We start from the raw sequence: 21,504 nt of genomic DNA, 5'->3' as shown, positions 1-21,504 counted from the left end.
GACTAAACAACACTGGTGCCCAGGCACTACAGTGGATGATCCTCAGCACGGCTTTGTCAACTGTCCTGGGCACATCAGAGGTCTTGCTGCGACAGACACCTGGAGGGAGGATGCTGCCTTTCAGGCCTCAGCTGCACGGAGTGCCTCTCCCTGGGACTCAGGGGATGGCGGCCTCTGGTCTGGGAACTGAGGAGCAGGTGAAGGTGTGTGAGGAGGGGAGCAGTCAGTGCAGCATCGAGAATGGCAAAGAGGAGAGAGACAGGGTCTTTGCAGAGACCCCGCAGAGGAGAGATCCCGGTCACTTTGGAGCAAGGAAGTAGGGACAGCAGGAGACCACCCCAACGGAGCACTGACTGGAGAGTCCTGCCCAGGGGGAGGCTGGGGACTTGTGCTGCTGGAGGAAGGCTCCTTCTAAGCTGCAGATCTGCAGCTGCAGAGCAGGGACTCTGCTCTGGCAAGAGGTGAAGGAGCAAGCAGGGCTGGGGCAGGCTGGAAGAAGGCAGATGGGCTCTGCCAAAATCTAAGGGACAAAATCATTGCTGAAGCCCGGGGTTGAACCAGGGACCTTTAGATCTTCAGTCTAACGCTCTCCCAGCTGAGCTACTTCAGCCCTGCCCCAGCAGCCCTTCTCCCTCTGCCACCCATGCCAGGCCGCAGGCTGACACACAGGAGGAGCGCTCCTCAGGAGGCTTCCCAGGGAAAAGCTGTGCCCAGCCCCGGGCAGAGGGGACCTGGCCTCTCCCTGCCTCCAAGGCCAGGTGGGCTCCAGGTTTGGTGGAGGCCAGCTTACACTGGGTGTGCCAAGATGTCTGAAGGCCTTGCACAACCGTGACAGTGGCAAAGGCAAGTGGGCAGATTGGGCATGTGTAATTGCAAAGGCTAAGGGTGAAAGAAGCGTGGGGCTGGTGGAAGAACTTGTCTCCTTCCCCATGGAAGGTGTCCTCCCACCCTTTTCTCCCTGGCTCAACTTACCTCCTTCGTTCCCAACTCTTCTACCTCCTCCTCCCTGAGCAGTGCAGGGGGATGGGAAGTGGGGGTTGCAGTCAGTCCGTAACCGTTCCTCTCTGCGGCTCCTTCCTTCTGACACTTCTCCCATGGGGTCCCTCTTACCGCTACAGTCCTTTGAGACAAACCTGCTCCAGCATGGGCTCTCCTCAAGCCACCATTCTTCCAGGAAATAGCCAACATCTCCAGTGTTGGGTCCTCCACAGACTGCAGGGCTGACCTTCTCCACTGTGGTCTTCTCCAGGGGCTGCAGGAGACTATCTGCTCTGGCACCTGGAGCACCTCTTCTCCCTCCTTCTTCACCAGCCGTGGTGTTTGCAGCGCTGGTTCTCACACTTTTTTTCCCTCACTCCTCCCACTCTGGCTGTTGTGTCCTTTCTTAAATATGCTTTCACAGAGGTTCCACCAGCTTCATTGAAGGGCTCAGTTTTGGCCAGCGGTGGGTCCACCTTGGAGCTGGCTGGAACCAGCTCTGTCTGGGACGGAGGCAGCCCCTGGTCTCTTCTCACAGAGGCCAGCCCTGCAGCCCCCCTGCTACCACAACTTGGACATGGACACCAATGCACAGTGCAAATCCTTGCCTTGCTGAATGACGTCCCCTGCTCTTCCCTGGTCAACAAATGCAATTGCCTCACTGGGGAGGAAGAGAGAGAACCGAGAAGGCCTTGATGCTGTGCAAACATGGTTCAGCAATAGCTACAACACTGGTGTGTTGTCAACACTGTTTTGGTCCCAAATCCCAGACACAGCACCGTACAGGCTGCTATGAAGAACATTAACTCCATCCCAGCCAAAACCTCTACTGTGTGCCCGGAAATATTTTCCAGGATGAGCTGCTCAATCCTCTCTCTCTTCCCAGGGCAAGAGGTGAGGCTGATTGGCTTCTAGTTCCCTGGGCCCTCCTTCTTGCCTTTCTGGAAGATAGGAGGGACATGTGATTCCTCCCAGTCTTCAGAGGACTGTATTGTGTGCACACCTCAACTGAGGCAAGAGGAATCCCACCACCTGTGGGTTTGGGGCAGGCATGGGAGGGAGCTGAGTCCCTGTGACGGATGCACTCCACTCCCTGACCAAACCGGTGTGGTTTGGTTCAGGCTCCAAAGGAGGTAAAGGCCGAGGTGTAGCCCGGTCAAGAACCTCTCTAGTTCCAATCTGTTCTCTAGAAACCCACACAGGAACAGAGATACATGGTGACCGCTGATGCCTATGGACTTGGAAACTGGAACAGCGACCATGCGATTAACACGTGAAGAGCAGGTGGTTCCTCCAAGACTCATTTATCAAGGAACAAAGTAAGTTGTGGGGACAAGGAGTCTCATGCTTGCCTTTTCCACTGCATGTTATTTGACTACGAGCCAACTACTTTATCCCGTGAATATGACAGCCTAAGTGAGCCTTCTTTGAGCTCTCCCTGGTAGGCAGCATGGCTGCACGGCAGTGATCTCCTCTTGAGCTGGGACACCTCTCACGGTTACTCCTCGAGGTTGAGAGACCTCTTAGCAACTGCAGATCTTTATTAAGTGACTGATATCGCGCAAAACCTTAGTGCACTAAGATTTGGTATTGGTAGCTTTGAATCATTGTTATATCCTTTGTGCAGTAAGCAATAGAGTGAGCCTGGCCATCAAACATGTTACGTTTCAAGAAAACCACTTTTGCCGATACCTTTGGCAGTGGTTCTTTAAGCGGTCTAAATTGCCCATCCACGACAAATTGGAGTAGTCAGCAGGATTCTGAATGAGGATTCACGACAGGAGACCTTATTGCAGCCATGCAATATATAAGGGAGGCTTATGAGAAGATGGAGAGAGACTTTGTTCCAGGGCCTGTAGTGATAGGACAAGGGGCAACTGTCTTAAAGTAAAAGAGGGTAGATTTAGGTTGGACATAAGAAGAAATGTTTTATGGTGAGAGTGGTGAGACACTGGAACATATTGCCCAGAGAAATTGTGGATGCCCCATCCCTGGGAGTGTTCAAGGTCAGGTTGGATGGGGATTTGAGAAACCTGCTCTAGTGGAAGGTGTCCCTGCCCATGGCAGGGGGGTTGGACTAGATGATCTTTAAAGGTTCCTTTCCAACCAAAACCATTCTATGCTTCTATCAGTCTATGAATCTATGACACTATTATTATCAGCTTCCCTCTTCTTACCATCAGGCAGGTGAGTAGAGTTGCAGAGAGACAATAGTCAAGGGCTGAGAAGACAGGTACAGGGGAGGGCACCATGGTGAGGACCTTGCATCAAGGCCGTGGTGTTGTCATTCAGGTCGTGGCTCATGGTCACAGCGCCCCTTAGGGAGGCCCTGGGGTCTCTGCCCCACACCAGCTCTAGCAGGGCATGGCTCTCCTGGAGTTTCGGTGCTGTGTTTGCCTACTGAGTGGAGTTGTGTTTGGCACCCAGGCACCTGGCATGGCACTAGAGGCTTTTTTTCTTTCAATGGCATTAAAATGAGAGCCCTGAAATAAAAGTCTTCAGTGCAGGGATGTGGATGTGTCTTAGCTCTAGAGTGACTGGAGCTTTAGAGAGTACATTGGCGAGAGAGAGACCAGGGTTTCCTCCTGGGGCACTCCTTGGTTTGATCAGCTCAGGGGAACACTTGACAAGGCACATTCAGGTGCCCTGAATGTCTAGTGTGATTGGGGGTGGCCAGGGATATCCCCCTTCCCCCTCTGGCCCTCAGCTGATGCTCAGGAAGGACCTGGGTATGCTCAGAGATTTTCCATCAGAGCTTGCAAACACTTGCACATGTCTTGGGCCACCTCTGGCACCTTGGTCATGACAGAGTATCTATATGCACGTACCTGAGTCCCCACTGAATAAAGGCAAGGGGCTCAGAGCAGGGGCTCACACGCTGGCAACTCTTTTGTGCACACCCGAACTGAAGCAGGAGGGTTCCCAGCTCCTCTGGGTCTGTGGGGTGCATGGGGGGAGCTGAATTGTGCTTCAGCATGAGGGCTTCCTGGTCAGGCGGAGATGCCTGCACTGCCTCAGATGAATCCCTGCCCTGCACAAGGGAAACCAACCCCTCCCTGTCCCTGTCTGTGACTCCTTTTTGTTATGGGTCAATAATGTCGGTGTCCAGCAGGGAACATTGACAGCAGGATTCAGTCTCTCTCCACTGTTGAGGTGAGGTGATGTTGCAGCCTGTTTCCCAGGGGTGACCCTGCTGCCTTTCAGGAGCTGTCAGCCCCAGAGCCACAGGGACATGTCCAGTGAGCCCAGGGCGGGCAGAGAAGGTGCCGCCTTGGTCTGGTCCTCTGCTGCTGAGCTGGGCTGGGCTCCTGGGATGGAGGGAGTTGATCGCAAGTGGGCAGCACCGCAGAGAGACAGCTCTGTCCAGGAGCAGCTCCTGTGCAAAGCGTAGCAGGACTGAGGGCACTGCCTGCAGGCACCGAGGGGAGGGGAGTGAGGCAGAGAGATGTTAAAGGCAATGTGGAGTAGGAGGATGGATGAGAGCTTTTTGTGGGACAAATCTTCAGACTCACACGGTAAGTGTCTGTCTGCAGGGCCACGCACAAGAGTCTGCTGACGGCATCTCCAAAAGCTGGCACAATCCACAGCTTATGAGATCTGGAAGTACAACTCTCACTGTTTCTCTACCGTAGAGGAGAAGGACGTGCTGCCGAGCAGGGATTCCCTGCTGCACCATCAGAAGGACAGGGCATGATGGCTGCCTTTTCCCAGGGATGGCTGCAGGGGTGCAAAGCCATTTGTGCAGCCAGGGATGCCCTGGGCTGTCCTTCAGAGCAGGGTCCTTGTGCCCCAGGGGCCTGTGTACCAGGACACAGGATCAGTAGTTGTGCTAGGAGCCTCTTAAAGTGCCTTTAGCCACTGCTCTGCCAATGGACAGCACCACCTTTTCTGGACCCATCAGGGTTGCTCTGACCTGCGCTTTTCCAGCTGCAAACGGGCACATGCACCCAGGCACTGCCCTGCAAACAGGCGGGTTTCTGTAGGGCCAAGGTGAGTGCACAGAGGTTGGGATGGGGTCTGTGAGCACTGAGAAGGAAAAGACATGACACAGGGAAAGATCTTCGAGGAGAAAAATCTCCAGGCAACAGGGATATGATCCTGGAATGAGAGGAAACTGAAACCAGATATGCTGTGGGAGGGAGAACTGAGAAAACTCCTGATGATCCCCTCCAGTGCAGACCCTTTCCTCTGAGCAAGCCCCCTGGCCTCCTGTGGAATTTGGATCATGAGGTGGGATTCCTGAGCACAAAGAGCTGTTAAGACTGCCCTTGCTATCTCTTGTGCGACCCGGGCGAGTGGAGACTTCCCTGGTTAACACAGGATGCAGATAAGGAGGGGGTCCTGTGGAGGCAGGACAGCCCTGCTTATGGTCAGCAAAGACAGTAAGATAACAGGAATGTGAGAGGTCCTTTGTTTCTTTGAAAAGGCTTCGTGTCCGATAACTGACCTTTGCCTCATTACTGGTGAAATGCATATTACAACTCACACCCCTGCATATGCTAATGAAGATTATAGAGGTCATGCTAAACATATATGACTATAGCACTCGTCTCTCCACCCAAATCATGCTACGCGTCACATATTGGGGGGGAACCTCGTAGTTTTGGGGATAAAAGACGGAGAAAATGATTGTTAAGGTGGGAGAGAAGAACCTCAACGCCTGACAGACCAGTCGACGGGCTGTGTTCTCTTCCTCCACGCCAGGCAGGGACGCCTCTCTGGGTAAGCGCTGTGCCTCTCACCCTCTGGGTGAAAGTTATCCCCGGGTTCTTGTATTACTATCAAGTCTGCTAGCAATATTAACCTTAATTAGTAGCACTATTATAGTTAGTGAATTTATCAATGGCAATCTCGAATCTGTTTCTGTCGCTTTCAATAAAATAACTAATTTCGATTTTTGTGCATCTGCTCAGTGCAAGTCCTTTTGTTGGGGCTCTGATAAATGGGTCAGTGAAAGTCCTGGGACTCTGACAGACAAATTTCGAAACTGCATTCCTTTTAACACAACAACTGAGAAGACAATTACCTGGCCCAAAAGGCTGGAGCTTCCAGGAAGCTTCCAGTTTAAAGGAAATTTTTAAGTTTCCAGTTTGTAAGTTAAAAAAATCAAACTTTTTCAGTTTTCCAGTGCTAAGGAAATTTTGATAGATGGCAGCAGAGAGACTAAAGCAGCTGGGCAGCAAAGACCTGCCTTTTCACTCTTCTTTCTTAAAAAATTTCATGAATGGCCACCAGATCAATCATGATGCACAGTTATTGTCTGTTGCACTGACCGAGCTTTGCTGGAGCTCCTTTTGGGCATAGGGGAATGGAGACGAGGAATTTTTTCCTTTCCCCATCTCCTGCAGTCAGCATCACATTGGTGCATGGAGGAGGACAAGAGATTAACACAAGAAAAGTTCACACCAGGGACAAGGGAAATCTTTCTCCTCGTGAGGACAGTCAAGCACAGGGAGTGGCTACCCAGAGAAATCATCCAGGTTCCATTCTTGGAGGTTTTCAAGGAGCAACTGGGATCAATCCCTGAGCAACAAGCTCTGACCCCAGAGCTGACCCTGCTGGGCTGGAGAATTCCTTCCAACATGTACTGGTTTTGGCTGATGATTTAGTTGTTGCTGAGCAGTGTTTGCACAGCATCAAGGCTTTTTCTGCTCCTCAGACTGCCCCACCAGCAGGCAGGCTGGGGGTGCACCAGAAGTTGGGAGGGGACACACCTAGGACAGCTGACCCCATCTGACCAAAGGGATAGTCCATACCATATGATGTCATGTTCAGAAATAAAACTGGGTGGGGTAGAGGTCAGAGGCAGCTGTCATTGCTCGGGGATTGTCTGGGCATTGATTGGTTGGTGGTGAGCAATTGTTTTCTTTTGCATCACTTGTTCTTCTTGGGGTTTATTTTCCTCTCTCTTTAGATTTGTTTTTTCTTCTTTTTTAGCAGGTTCATCACTACGCCTGCCAATTAGAGCCAACAGCGTGGAGAGAGGGCAGAGGAAAAGTCCAGGAGAGGGGATAGTGGTGGGTTGTTCCTTGTGAGGCCCTGTCAGTTGTAGCAAAGTGAGAGTCCATCAGGTACATCAGCATCACACGGCCATTGAGTGAACCAGAGCATGGGGGAGGGCAGTGGAGATGCCGGTCGTGGTGACATGACTGGGAGCTCAGGTTTGTCAGGGGGCAGCAAGGGACAACTGCTCTGGAAGGCACAGGTAGTTGGGAACCCAGGGGTATCCCCAGGTGAGCAGGGAGGGGGCTCACCAGCCTGAGCTCCCAACAAGGGAGCAGGACAGGCAAGGGGCCTCACAGCTGGAGGCAGTTCAGAGTCCAGATCATCTGGCAAGGTTCTGATGAGGGAGCAGGTCCAAGGTCAAGCCAGGAAGTTGATCCACAGGTTGGGGTCAGGATGAGGCCCAGTAAGGGATACTGGGGTCAAGCACAGCCCAGAGCTGCCTCCTCCCCAGCAGGACCTCAAGCAGAGGAGTGTATCTCCTGCACCTGTCCCATGTTGTGCCCCTTCCCCTCTGCCTCACAAAGGGGCTGAAAGTGGCTGTGCTGTGGCTGTGGAAGGTGGGGTGCAGAGCTGGGTAAGGTGAAGGCCCTCCTGAGTGCCCGTCTGTCTCTCCCTTGGCAGGAGGATGACACTGTTGCTCCTTGTTTTCCCCACCTGTGTCTGCTGCTCTTGTTCCAGCTCCCGGGCTCTCTGGCATGGGGCGTTCAGTTGCCTTTCAGACACTTGACCCTGTGGGTCCTGCCATGGAAGTGTCGGCATGGAGGTGCCCAAGCCCCCTTCTAACCTGTGGGGCTCCAGGCAATGCAGTCCATGAGGTCTACGTCTATAGCCTACAGCATACGGCTATGAGGCCTACGTCTCCTTTAAACCACACAATCACAGAATCACAGAATCACTGAGGTTGGAAAAGACCTGTAAGATCCTCAAGTCCAACCATCAACCAAAAAAAAACCCACCACCATGCCCATTAAGCCACGTCCCACAATGCCACGTCCACGTCCACAATGCTACTGTCTTCTTGTGGGAGTTCTTCCAGGCTGTCAGTTATCCTCCAGAAAACAACAGCTCTCCCTTTGCAATAGCTGTGATATCTGTGATATCTGTGATATCTTGGTTTTGTCCGTTGAGTCAGGGGATTTATGCATCACTCCTTCTTGGTCACTTTCTCCATTTCTGGGCTAAGAAAGGCAGAGGAGTTGGGAGATCTGCACTTGGAAACCGCACTCATCTTTTTTAGCACACTACAGTTTCTCTTTTGGGGGCAACTCACGAGTATGATTGCCTTTTAGCTGAGAGCACATGGCAGCACAAGACTTGCATGGGCAGATCAACTCTCCTGACTGCAGTAAGCCACACCTCCAAGGCTCACAACTTTCACTGAGAGCAATGGAAATGCTTTCTACCCCTGCAGAGAACACCTTCCCAGGGGGATAGGGGCATCTAAGAAGTAGTTAAGGTAGAACTAAGAACCTCTGCCACACCTCATGCTGTAGAGAAGAGCAGGAAAGGAGCTTCCTCTGGGGATGAACATGGACATCCAAGCTGGTCACCTCCATTCCCTGTAGAGTGACTGCAGAAAGAGGACAGGCACTACACTGATGTGAGGACAGATTTTGTCTCATTGGAACAATGACCCCTAGAATGGGGTGGGTCACCCCTGACTTCACATCCTGAGATATCTCCCGAGGCTTCAGTGGGAGCTCGTGGAGATCAGCACAGCGGTTACAGATGCAGTTTTGGGCCCAGAAGTCCAACAACCTCCAACTGCTGGAAACAGGGCGTCTGCTGAAGACCACCAGATAGCACTGGGCCAAAGAGAAGGACGTCAGAAATTCCAGCTCTTGCCAGTCCTGGGCAGGCAGTGTTTTCACTGCAATAACAAAGTCTACAGGAAGTCCAGTGGACTAACTGATACCCAGAGACAGACTTCTCTTGCTAAATGCTGTCAGAAGAGCTCTTTGTACAAGACTGTCTTTGTTGGGCTCTGGATTGTGCCATAAGTCACAAGGAACCAGATCCCTGAGAGTGAACGCACGGGATATTTGAATGCAAGTGCATGGCAAACATGGCTAATTTCTGATTGTGTTGCACATTCTCTATCACCAAATGCTGACTAGGTTGTTACGATTCTTACAGTACATGGGAGACTACTGACAAGCAAGCCACTGAAAACCTCTCAGGAAGCATCATCAGTTCTCTCTGCTAAAGAAGCGCCCTCCATGCTCTCCTCTGCTCAGCCTGGAGAAGGGAAGGCCATCCCAGGGGAGATACCATCCCTGTCTACAGCTATCTTTTGGGATGATGTAGAGGAGAAGGAGTCAGACTCTTCTCAGGTGGGCACAGTAGGAGGATGAGAAGCCATGGGAAAAGCTGGGACACAGGAAATTCTGACTAGACGTAAGAGAAAAGAATCTGCACTGTGAAGTCTATCAGGCACTGGGAACAGGCCCTCAGAAAGGCTGTGCGATCTCCACAATGCAGGTAGTCAAGCCTCATCTATATGTAGTGCCATCGGGGGTTTTGGATCGTAATGGGTGACTACCTCATGCAGGGGACAGAGGCACCCATCTGTCGGCCCTACCAACCATCCAGAGAGGTTTGCTGCTTGCTGGGGACCAGGATCCAGGGTGTTGTGGTGGAATGTTCAAAGCTTATCTGTCCCTCTGACTACTATCCCCTGCTCTTATTCCAAGTGGGCACAAATGACACTGCCAGGGCAAACCTGGACAGGATCAGAGGTGGCTACAGAGCTCTGGGGGTGGTAGTGAAGGGCCTGGGGGCCCAGATGGTGTTCTTCTCAATCCTGTTGGTGAGGGGAACGGGTGTGAGCAGAAAAGCACTAGTAGGACAAGCTAATAATTAACTGCAGAACTGCTCTGGGGGACATGGTTTTGGGGTCTACGACTATGGGACCCTGTCTGCAGACCAGCGTCTGCTTGGGAGAGATGGGATCCACCTCACTAAGAGGGCAAAGCTATTCTTGCCAACAGCCTGGCTGACCTCATATGGAGGGCTTGAAACTGAAGCGGGGAGGGAAGGAGTAAAGAGCAGTCCTCTAAGGGAGTGACAGACAGGATCAATGAGCAAAGGGCGTGGAGTGATGTAATGGGAAGGGATCACAAAATCAACAAAATGGCCTCAAGTGGGGTCCCCTCCAGCACTTTCAGGTAAGCAAGGAAATGCCTACAAAGCACCATGAGGGAGAAATCTCTCACACCCTCTACAAGAACTCCACACGCTGGGGTACCTCTCTAAAGCATCTGTACTTTAACACATGTAGTACAGGGCATAACCATGAGGATTTAGAGATCTGTGTGCAGCTGCAGGACAACAATCTTGTTGCAATCATGGAGATGTGGTGGGACGGCTTCCGTGACTGCAGTGTTGCCATGGAGAGAGAGAGGCTCTGGAGGAAGGTGAGGATGGGAAGACAAGGATGGAGAGTTGCCCTTTACGTGAGAGAACAGCTGGAGTACATGGAGCTCTGTCTGGGGATGGATAGAGAGCCAAGGGAGAGCTTAAGGGTGAGGATTAAAGAGAGGACAGGGTGGCATTATAGTGGATGTCTGCTGTAAGCCACATGACCAGGAAGAAAAAGTATATGCGGTCATCAATGGATAGGCAGGAGCAGCCTCACATTCGCATGGTCCTCATGGGAGACGTCAATTACCGCGATATCTGCTCGAAGGACAACACAGCATAAGCAGTCCAGGAGGTTTGTGGAGTGCACTGATGATAAATGCCTCACCCAAGTGACAGAGGAGCCAATGAGGAGAGGTGCTTTGCTGGACCTCCTCCTCACCAGCAAGGAGGGGTTTGTTGGGGATCTGAAGGTCAAAGGCGGCCTTGTGACCATGAGATGGGGCTGTAGAGACCACGAGATGGTGGAGTTCAGGATCCTGAGGGGAGGGAGGAAGGTAAAAAGCAATCTCAGAACCCCCGATTTAATGAGAGTAGAGTTTGGCCTCTTCAAGTATTCATTGGGAAGAGCCCTATGAGATGTGGCCCTGGAGGGAAGGGGGGGCCCAGGAAAGCTGGCTAATATTCAAGGATCACCTCCTCCAAGCTCAAGAGGGGTGCATCCCATGAAACGTGATGTCAGGCAAAAATGCCAGGAGGGCTGCGTGGATGAACAAGGAGCTCTTGGCCAAACTCAAACACAAGAAAGAAGCATACAAAGGGAGGGAACAAGGACAGGTAACATGGGAGAACACAGAGATGTTGTCTAAGCATGCAGGGACAGAGGTAGGAAAGCTAAAGCCCAAATGGAATGGGATTTGGTGAGGGATGTCAAAGAAAACAAGACGACCTTCTTTAAATAGATGGGTAACAAAAGGGAAACTGGGGAAAATGTGGACCAATTGTTCAAGGAGACTGGGGACATGGTGACTCTGGACATGGGGAGGGCTGAGGCACTGAATGCCTTCATTGCCTCGCTATAGCATCATAGAATCATTTAGGTTGGAGAAGACCTTTAAGATCATCAAGTCCAACCGTTAACCTAAAACCGCTAAGTCCACCACTATCCCATGTCCCTAAAAAGTCCCAGTAGTTGCCAGCAAGACCAGCCTTCAGGAATACCAGCTGCCAGAGAGCAGGGGGCAAGTCTGGAGCATGGAGATGTGCCTTGGTAGAAGAGGATCAGATAAGGGAATATTTAGGCAAGCTGGACATACTGAAGTCCCTGGGCCTTTACTACTCCTGATGATTTTATTGTCATGTTTTCTATTGGTCCAAGGCTATCCACTGTGGGAAGTGGACTTCAGAGGAGGTAACCTGGATTTAGTATACAGCCGATAAGTGTATCACAACCCTCCGTGACTGCGTAGAGTCGTTCTCCAAGTAAAGCTGTGAGTTGGTGCCCACGGGCTGAAACATGCAGCCACAGACTTCAGTGCAGAAAGCTCTGATTTGAATGAGGCTGCTGTAAGTGCCAGGTGGTTGATGAGAGAAAAGGTGGGGCTGGGGGTAGGGCTGAAGAATGGCCACAGATTGTGAACATAAAGGGTCCTGATATTTGTATACATTCAAACTCCACTAGAGACGCTCAGGATCAATATGGATTGAGGATTTCTGATCTCACAGAATGTGTAAGCACAAAAAATGAAGAAAAGTGAGGGAAAAAATGAATCCTTTCTTACTGTTTAGTAGTGACATCTTTTGACTTTGACTGCACTCCTGAAACCTCTCGTATTAACCACATAAGAATTGAAGACCTAAAGGAAAATGATGCACAGAGCCTTGGCTCCTTAGGGAGTTTTGCATGTTAATGAGCCCTCTGGTGCCATGTTCCTGAACTGCAGATCCTGAAAGATTGAACAAGCCTTTACAGAAGTAGAAGTCAGCAGCAATTGTCCAAGTTTCTGAGACTGTTAGTGGGCTCCATTGAAGACCATCCCTGAAGTGACCATCAAGGGAACGACCATGTGGCCCACCTCCATGTGGAGATGGCTGTGAAAGCTCTAAATGCGATTCAGCAATCACGATGGCCAAGCCCTGACCCTCGTCCCCTGAGGAGGGGGATCCCTTCCCCCATGCGATGTTAATGGCTCTTCCTGGGAGCAGTGGGATATGGGGGTGCGTGATGCCGAGTGCAGGACAGCAGTAGGGCATTTCCTAGGCTCTGTGGAGTGAGGGTGAGGAGGCAATGAGGCTCTGGGCTGTATGGAACCAGTGTCTTCTCATGGCTGTCAGGGGAAGAGACAGTTGCCATAACAGGGAGGACAAAGACTTCAGTTCTGCTGAAATCAGTCCAGCCTCTCGGCCATCCCCACCACAGATGGTCCTACACTGTCCTATGCCTCTGCCTGTTTCCCTGCAGATTTTAGCCACCCCGCTGCTTCCCACCTTACTCTGACCCCATGGTATCCCAAGTTTTACTGACGGTGTTCTGTCCTCACTGGATGATGCTTCAAACACAAAGCTGAAGTTTTGCTAGTGCATGTGAGTTTCCCACAACCTATATGGTTTCTTTCAAAGCCCTCCTGATGCTCCTCTAGCTCCCAAGATGTCCCAGCCCCAAACTTGCTTGAATTTTCTATTTATATCCACATCCCAGCACTGAGATGCACTTCAATCTTCTCCTGCATCCTTTAAAGTCAACGCTCAACCTATTTCACTTCAACATGACAGCACACACACCCCCACCGCCCCACCCCCTGCTATTTCAGGTCCTTTTCCTGCCTTTAACACACTCACTGCTGGGCACACCCTGCTCTTTCCCTGCACTCCCATGAATCTCACAAACCCCTCTTGCTTCCCCCGCAGCAACAAAACTTCACTCCAGGAGTTTTGTACATGTGGGGGGCGTGATGCCGAGTGCAGGACTGTGGTAGGACACCGCCCAGGCTCTGTGGGTGTGGCTGAGGTGGCAACAAGGCCCTGGGACTGTACAGAACTGGTGCCTTCTCATGGGGTTCAGTGGGAGACACAGCAGCCACCATGGAGATAACAAGGACTTCTGTCCTGCTGCACAGCGAGGGGACAGCCTCACCAAGGCCATCAGCTATTTGCACCACAGACAGTCCAACACTGTCCTATGCCTGTGCCAGTTTCCCTGCAGACTGTTGCTACCTCCCCCTGCTTCATCATCTCGCTCTGACCTTGGGACCTTCCAAGCTTTACTATACCTGTGAAAGGCAAGATGCTAACTGCCGTACAACTTGTGTAGAAGAATGAACACTAACTGAGACTATGAGCTTTCACCTCAGGGCCAATGCAACCTGAAGACCCAAACTAAACCAGCTCTTAGCGGCTGACAACACCCCATACCGACAACAAAACCATGGAAGGTTTACCTTTCAAGAAACCAGACATATAACCATGGCCAGAATAGCAATCAACCAGTATCCAGGACAAACCCCTCCACCTGCACAGGACATTGGTTTAGAACAATGAGAATTAACACACCACTGAGCATTTGTCTGTACCACCTGCACAGGACAAGCGCATGCTGATCCTGTGTGCGTCAAGTGCATACCCATTACGCGAGCAATGGTAATTGATTAGCCCTCCCCCTAACATGAGTGATTTGATCCGTCTACACAACTGTATTGTAATGTATATAAACCCTGCTTTCCTCTGTATGGGGGTCTTCCATGCATTAGGCTGAGTCACCACTGTATGTACAGCTAAAATAAGAGAATAAATTACCTTGATAATTCTATGCTAAGCATAGGAAATGTATTTTGTTGAGAAACTGTACACACCTATACATTTTTTTTTAATACGTTTAGATATACCTATAGCTATAGAGAGATTTGTATATATACTCACAGAGGAAGACAGATAGCACAGATTTGATGAAAATGGTATGAATTTGGCTGTTCAAAAATAGTGCGTTTGATTGAAGATTTGTTCCTTGCATTCCTCTGTCGCGCAAGAGAGATGGAAACCTAAAAGAATGACTTGCTCTGTACCAAGAGGGAGTGGTGGCATGGACAGTCCTGGGCAGGGAGTTTTTTGGGGCACTGGGCTCTGTGAAAGGCAGAAGATTCTCTTTTCCAATACCATGGGCCTCAGCATGATGGAAATGATGAGACCGTTTACAAAACAATGAAGCAACAAAGAAATGGAAAGAAAGATGTCTGATGGGCTGATCCAGACTCCAGGTGGGTGGCCTATTGTACCACAGCACTGCCCTTTGACTGCCATTTCTTTCTCCTCATGTCCAATCCCTACCTCCCAAATGCACTTTGTGGCACTCTTCCTTTCTAACGTGGCTTTGCTCCATCCTCTCTGCAAGCACCCTTCAAAGAGTCTCAGGCAACTACTCTACTCCCCGGGGTCTCCACTTCACCCGAGTGAAGCAGCCCAGGTTCCTCAGCCTCCCCACACAGGGCACGTGCACTCGGCCCCAAATCACATCTTGGCAGATCTCCTCTGGAAATTCCTCAGTTTCTACCAACTTGCCTAGATCATGAAGCCCCACAATTACCTTTGCACACTTGGATTTAGTGTTTTCCCTTTTTATGACTATGCCTTGGGTGGTCTCTCATTTTGTGAAGCTTCCTACTCACCCCTGGGCACACGCTGTCCCTTCACATCCCCTGAGCTCTCCCCATGCACCTCCAGAAAGAAGGAGTGTTGGCCATCAGCCTATAGCATGTGTGGCAGCCCAAGGCAGGCAACCACGGGACAACTCTCCAACTCTCTTTGCACTCGCCACTGACACCTGAGCCCTGGATCCAGACCTGGGTCCCCAACAGAGCACACTGGGGTGCTGAGCTCATCCTCCAGGTCAGTGGGGAACCAAACGAAAGCCAGAGGATCTTTCAGGGTGCAGATGAATTACAATGTCCTTTCATGATCTTTTGACTTCTAGCCTGGTCTTCAGGACCTGCACTGAAGGTCTCTGTGGTGAGATGACTCTTTTTAAAGACATAGTATTAGGGAGCCAGCTCTGATAATGTTGTCAACATTTACCAAATGCTTCAAGGTCAGACACAGCAGGTTTAGCCATTAGCAGAGCTGGGATGGATCCAAACATTTCTGTAGGAACATAAGCATGACAGAGACCATAACCACAAGGAAAACCAAGCAGATTGCAGACCTGCCCTTAGATACCATGTGCAATGTCATGACTGCATAGGGCTGGGCAAGTTATGAGAGATGATACATGGCTACGAAATCGTTTTTCTCACTGCGTCCTTGAATTCTCTCTCCAAAGAGTGGAGGGCATCGAATTCCAAGAGCATGATTTGACAGAGAACAAGTGTCTAAAAGAGGTGGAGATCTCCCCCTCTGTTAACCCCTCTTTCTGTCCCTAGGCAGGGACAGCAAGAGGTCCATTTCCCCTTCTGTAGGGCAGTGACCCCGCTGAGCCAGTGCAGGTATCCAAGGCCTGGTTGGAAACCCTCGGACTGGATGGGTGTTCAGCTCCCCCATGCACCCCACAGACCCACCCTCTTGCTGCAGTGCAGATGTGCACAAGAGAAGCTCCTGCCTGCGAGGTCCTGGTCTGAGCTCCTTCTCGAATCAGTGGGGATGGAGGGTGGCAGGTAGTTACTCACACCTGTCGTGGTTTAAGCCCAGCTGGCAACTAAGCACCACACAGCCGCTCACTCACTCCCCTCAGGTGGGGTGGGGGAGAGAACCGGAAGAGTAAAAGTGAGAAAACTCGTGGGTTGAGATAAAAACAGTTTAATAGGTAGAGCAAAAAACACCGCGCGGAGAAGCAAAGCAAAAGAAGGAATTCATTCACCACTTCCCGTCGGCAGGCAGGTGTTCAGCTATCTGCAGGGAAGCAGGGTTCTATCACGCGTAGTGGTTGCTCGGGAAGACAAACGCCATTACTCCGAATGTCCCCCCCTTCCTTCTTCCTCCCCCAGCTTTATATACTGAGCATGATGTCATATGGTATGGAATATCCCTTTGGTCAGTTGGGGTCAGCTGTCCCGGCTGTGTCCCCTCCCAACTTCCCGTGCACCCCCAGCCTACTCGCTGGTGGGGTGGGGTGAGGAGCAGAAAAGGCCTTGGTGCTGTGTGAGCCCTGCTCAGCGGTAACTAAAACATTCCTGCTTTATCAACATTGTTTCCAGCCCAAATCCAAAACACAGCCCCATACAATCCAAAACACAGCCCCATACTAGCTGCTATGAAGAAAGTTAACTGTATCCCAGCCAAAACCAGCACAACACAAAAGACCTGTTGGCATTTGAGGTGCCGGGGCCGTCCAAGACATGTACAAGTGTCTCAAGCCCTGACAGAGCAATTTGGAGTGACCCACAGCCTTCCTCTGCATCAGCACCAGAGATGAGTGGGCCTCCACTGAATGAGGGTGACATTAATCACTCTCCAGCCTCCCTTCCCCATGCTGCCGGGTCCACGCTGTCTCTTCTGGCATTGCAGAGTCCTTGTTTCCCTGTGGACCCACCAAGTCAGCACTTCACCTTTGGTGACTCCACCTTGGCTGCTCTCTCCCTTTGTGGGGCTCCATTCACTGCCCACCTTGGGCACCCTCTGTCCCCGGAGAGCCTGGGGGATCTCCAGGCACCTCCAGTTTCCCCTTGGGAATGATGGTGTCTGTCATGTCCAAGATGTGACAGCCTTGGGTGTGTCACTCAGTGACCAGCCATGGCCTCCACTGGCACAGGGCACTGACAGGGGAGTTCTAAATCCAATCCATGATCTCCAGAAGGTCACAAGGGGATTGAGAGGCTTTTGCTCCTGCAGTCAGTCAGAACCCTGAGCAACAGACCATTTTTCCTGCCTACTCCTGACACCCGCATTGGAAAACCAATCCAGTGTTAACACAGAGCACAGAAGAGATCCCATTTTATTACAGAGCGGTCGTGACAAGGTCAGCCTCAACAATCGTTGGACACCTCTATAGAGGCTCCAGGTAAGAGAGACAGGGTTCATAACTCTGTAGAAGTAAGAAGAATCCAAACATTACTGTAGGAACAGTATAATAAAAAAATAATAATGATAGTAATAATAAATAGAACAAAGAAAAAGGTCAGGACTGGTGTAGAATACCCTGGGAGTCATTTGTGGAGAGATGGTACGTTTCACGCTGCTAAATAGGAGTCCATGGAATCAGTTTACTCAGGGCATCCTTGAGCTCCTGGTTCCTCATGCTGTAGATGAGGGGGTTCAGTGCTGGAGGCACCATGGAGTACAGAAATGACACCACCAGGTCGAGGGATGGGGAGGAGATGGAGGGGGGCTTCAGGTAGGCAATAACGGCAGTGCTGATAAACAGAGAGACCACGACCAGGTGAGGGAGGCAGGTGGAAAAGGTTTTGTACCTTCCCTGCTCAGAGGGGATCCTCATAACGGCCCTGAAGATCTGCACATAGGAGAGAACAATGAAAAAAACCCACCCCCAAAGTAGAAAAGAACTAAAAGCAAAAAGCCCAACTTCCCTGAGGTAGGTGTCTGAGCAGGAGAGCCTGAGGATCTGGGGGACTTCACAGAAGAACTGGCCCAAAGCATTGCCTTGGCAGAGTGGTAGTGAAAATGTATTGGCTGTGTGGAGCAGAGCATTGAGAAACGCACTGCCCCAGGCAGCTGCTGCCATGTGGACACAAACTCTGCTGCCCAGGAGTGTCCTGTAGTGCAGGGGTTTGCAGATGGCAACATAGCGGTCGTAGGACATGAAGGTGAGGAGGAACGATTCTGCTGACATCAAGAAGACAAACAGAAACACCTGGGCAGCACATCCTGAGTAGGAAATGGTCCTCCTGTCCCACAGGGAATTGGCCATGGATTTGGGCACAGTGGCGGAGATGGAGCCCAGGTCAAGGAGGGAGAGGTTGAGGAGGAAGAAGTACATGGGGGTGTGGAGGTGGTGGTCGCAGGCGATGGTGGTGATGATGAGGCCATTGCCCAGGAGGGCAGCCAGGTAGATGCCCAGGAAGAGCCAGAAGTGCAAGAGCTGCAGCTCCCGTGTGTCTGCCAATGCCAGGAGGAGGAATTCGGTCACTGAACTGCTGTTGCACATTTGCTTCCTCTGGACACAGGGGCCTGTCCAATGAGGAAAAGGCAGTGACAAGTTACCAGAGACATCTCTGAGCAAAACCAAAGACATTTCTCATAGACCCTCCCCCTGCCATACACCCACCCTTTTCCCTTCTTTGGGAGAAACCTTCATTCTGCCTCCTGAGTTCAGCTTCGTTTTCTGCGGCTATGTGTGCTGGAGCACGGCCTCTGCCCGTGGTCTCTTGAGGAGTCAGCCCAGCCCCACTGCAGTGGGGATATGGGACCATGGCAGGGGGGCGAGGTTTGATATTCACAGTATGTCAGATAAAATCACTCATAACGCAGAAGGGCTTGTCAGCATCTGCCCTCCCAGCATTAAAGAATGTGGGTGGCAGAAACAAGTTTTAGGGCTTTGGGGATTTTCACCTGCTTCCCCCATCATGGCCTGAGAGTGTTCTCTGATATCAGAAATCATGAGCATTTCTCCTGCACTCGGAGTGACCGGCTGTGAGACATGAGAGGCAAAGGGATTCACTGTGGCTTAGTGAAGAGTGAGGGGAGCTGGTTGGTCTGGTTCCCAACTACCCCGGGCTTCCAACTTTCTTAGATGGAGGGCGATCGCACTCCCATGATACTGATAAAAGCCACCAGATGCTGCTGAGAGCAGAGGGGTCCACTGCAGACCATTAAATGCCTCACCCTTTCTCAAGGTCTCAGCACCCCACTTCCAGCCACAGACACACATGGCTCATGTCACCAACCCAACAGCATTTCCTCAGAAGCAGCATCTCTGCACTTCTCCCTTGGAGCTTTCGGAGAACAGAAAGAGGCTGTGGGAAAGTTTTGCATGTTTGAGGGCAGCTCACAGCTTGGAAGGACACCCCAAGGAGATAGCCAATGTCCTAATTATTGTATCTAATTAAGGGAAAACCAGCTCATTCCACAGCTCCACAGGCTGCATTGCCCACAGCCCCACAGGTGAAAGGTGGGACACCTCATTTCCATGGACACACCTGCACAGGAGGACCCACAAGATCAGTGTGTGACTCTGCAGCTGGAACTCCCATCCCCACAGATCCTGGCAGCAAGAATGAAATAACAATAACACAGAGAAGAGGAGAAATGTGGGGAAATACAGTGAGGGTCTGGCTGAGAGAGGCAGGGGGAGAGGCAGCCGGGCACTCAGGAAAGCGTTACCCTTACCCAACTGCTCAGACCACCTCCCAGACACCAACACTGCTGGGCAGATGTTCTCAGCCCCTGTGCTCTGTGGAGGGAACTGGGCACAAGGCTGGAGAGCTGCACCTCGGCTCTGCTGGAGCTCTGGCTGCAGAGGAGGTGATTCATGCCTTGGAGCCCACAGCCCTGAGGGCAGAGTCTGTGCTGGGTGGGAGAGGAGGGCAGGGGGCTTGCTCAGAGGAAGGGGTCTGCACTGGAGGGGATCATCAGGGGTTTTCTCAATTCTCCTGCCCACAGCATATCTTGTTTTAGTTTCCTCTCATTCCAGGATCATATCCCTGCTGCATGGAGATTTTCCTCCTGGAAGATGATTCCCTGTGACATGTCTTTTCCTTGTCAGCGCTCACAGACCCCATCCCAACCTCTGTGCACTCACCTTGGCCCTGTTTGCAGGGCAGCACCTGGGTGCATGTGCCTGTTTGCAGGTGGAAAAGCACAGGTCAGAGCAACCCTGATGGGTCCAGAAAAGGTGGTGCTGTCCATAGGCAGAGCAGTGGCTAAAGGCACTTTAAGAGGCTCCTAGCAGACCTACTGTTTACTGTGTCCCAGTACACAGTCCCCTGGGGCGCAGGGACCCGGCTCTGAAGGACAGCCCAGGGCAGCCCTGGCTGCACAAATGGCTTTGCACCCCTGCAGCCATCTCCAGGAAAAGGCAGCCATCATGCCCTGTCCTTCTGATGGTGCATCAGGGAATCCCTGCTCTGGAGCACGTACTTCTCCTCTACGGTAGAGAATCTGTGACAATTGTACTTATAGGTCTTGTAAGCTGTGGATTGTGCCAGCTTTTGGAGATCCCATCAGGAGACTCTTGTGCATGGCCCTGCGGACAGACACTTACCGTGTGAAGAGTCTGAAGATTTGTCCCACAACAAGCTCTCCTCTGTCCTCCTACTCCACACTGCCTTTAACCTCTCTCTGCATCACTCCTCTCCCCTTGGTGCCTGCAGGCAGTGCCCTCAGCCCTGCTATGCTTTGCACAGGAGCTGCTCCTGGGCAGAGCTGTCTCTGTAGCACTGCCCGCTTGCGATCAACTCCATCCGTCCCAGGAGCCCAGCCCAGCTCAGCAGCAGAGGACCAGACCAAGGCGGCACCTCCTCCACCTGCTCTGTGCTCACTGGAGATGTCCCTGCGGCTCTGGGGCTGACAGATCCTGAAAGGCAGCAGGGTCACCCCTGGGGAATGTGCTGCAACATCACCTCAAGTAATCACCAACAGTGGAGAGAGACTGATTCCAGCAGCATGGTTTCTCCTACCCGAGTGTGGTTCTCTATGACGAGTGTCAATGTTCCCCTCTGGACACCGACATTATTGACCCATAACAAAAAGGAGTCACAGACAGGGACAGGGAGGGGTTGGTTTCCCTTGTGCAGGGCAGGGATTCATCTGAGGCGGTGCAGGCATCTCCGCCTGACCAGGAAGCCCTCGGGTTGAAGCACGATTCAGCTCTCCCCATGCACCCCACAGACCCAGAGGAGCTGGGAATCCTCCTGCTTCACTTTGGGTGTGCACAAAAGAGTTGCCAGCGTGTGAGCCCCTGCTCTGAGCTCCTTGCCTTTATTCAGCAGGGACTCAGGTGCTCGCATACAGATACTCTGTCATGACCAAGGTGCCAGAGGTGGCCCAAGACATGTGCAAGTGTTTGCAAGCTCTGATGGAATATCTCTGATGATAGCCAGGTCCTTCCTGAGGTTCAGCTGAGGGCCAGAGGGGGAAGGGGGATATCCCTGGCCACCCACAATCACACCAGACGTTCAGGACACCTGAATGTGCCTTGTCAAGTGTCCCTCTGAGCTGATCAAACCAAGGAGTGCCCCAGGAGGACATCCGGGTCTCTCTCTCTCCAATGTACTCTCTAAA

General features: G+C 51.7%; 1 protein-coding gene and 1 non-coding gene across 2 annotated transcripts; both read right to left on the bottom strand.

Annotated features, from left to right (window-relative positions):
• Positions 1-537: 537 nt before the first annotated feature.
• Positions 538-610, bottom strand: TRNAF-GAA (transfer RNA phenylalanine (anticodon GAA)). Its single transcript has one exon. It is a non-coding gene; the product is annotated as a tRNA-Phe (tRNA).
• A 16,893-nt stretch (positions 611-17,503) lies between these two features.
• Positions 17,504-18,430, bottom strand: LOC132320207 (olfactory receptor 14J1-like). The gene has a single exon (XM_059832478.1). It carries the CDS (start codon positions 18,428-18,430, stop codon positions 17,504-17,506), a length of 927 nt encoding a protein of 308 aa, XP_059688461.1.
• Positions 18,431-21,504: the final 3,074 nt, after the last annotated feature.

The sequence above is a fragment of the Gavia stellata genome, chromosome 34 (genome assembly GCF_030936135.1).
Source record: "Gavia stellata isolate bGavSte3 chromosome 34, bGavSte3.hap2, whole genome shotgun sequence".
In the NCBI taxonomy this organism is placed as follows: domain Eukaryota; kingdom Metazoa; phylum Chordata; class Aves; order Gaviiformes; family Gaviidae; genus Gavia; species Gavia stellata.
This window is presented reverse-complemented; position numbering and strand designations above follow the sequence as displayed.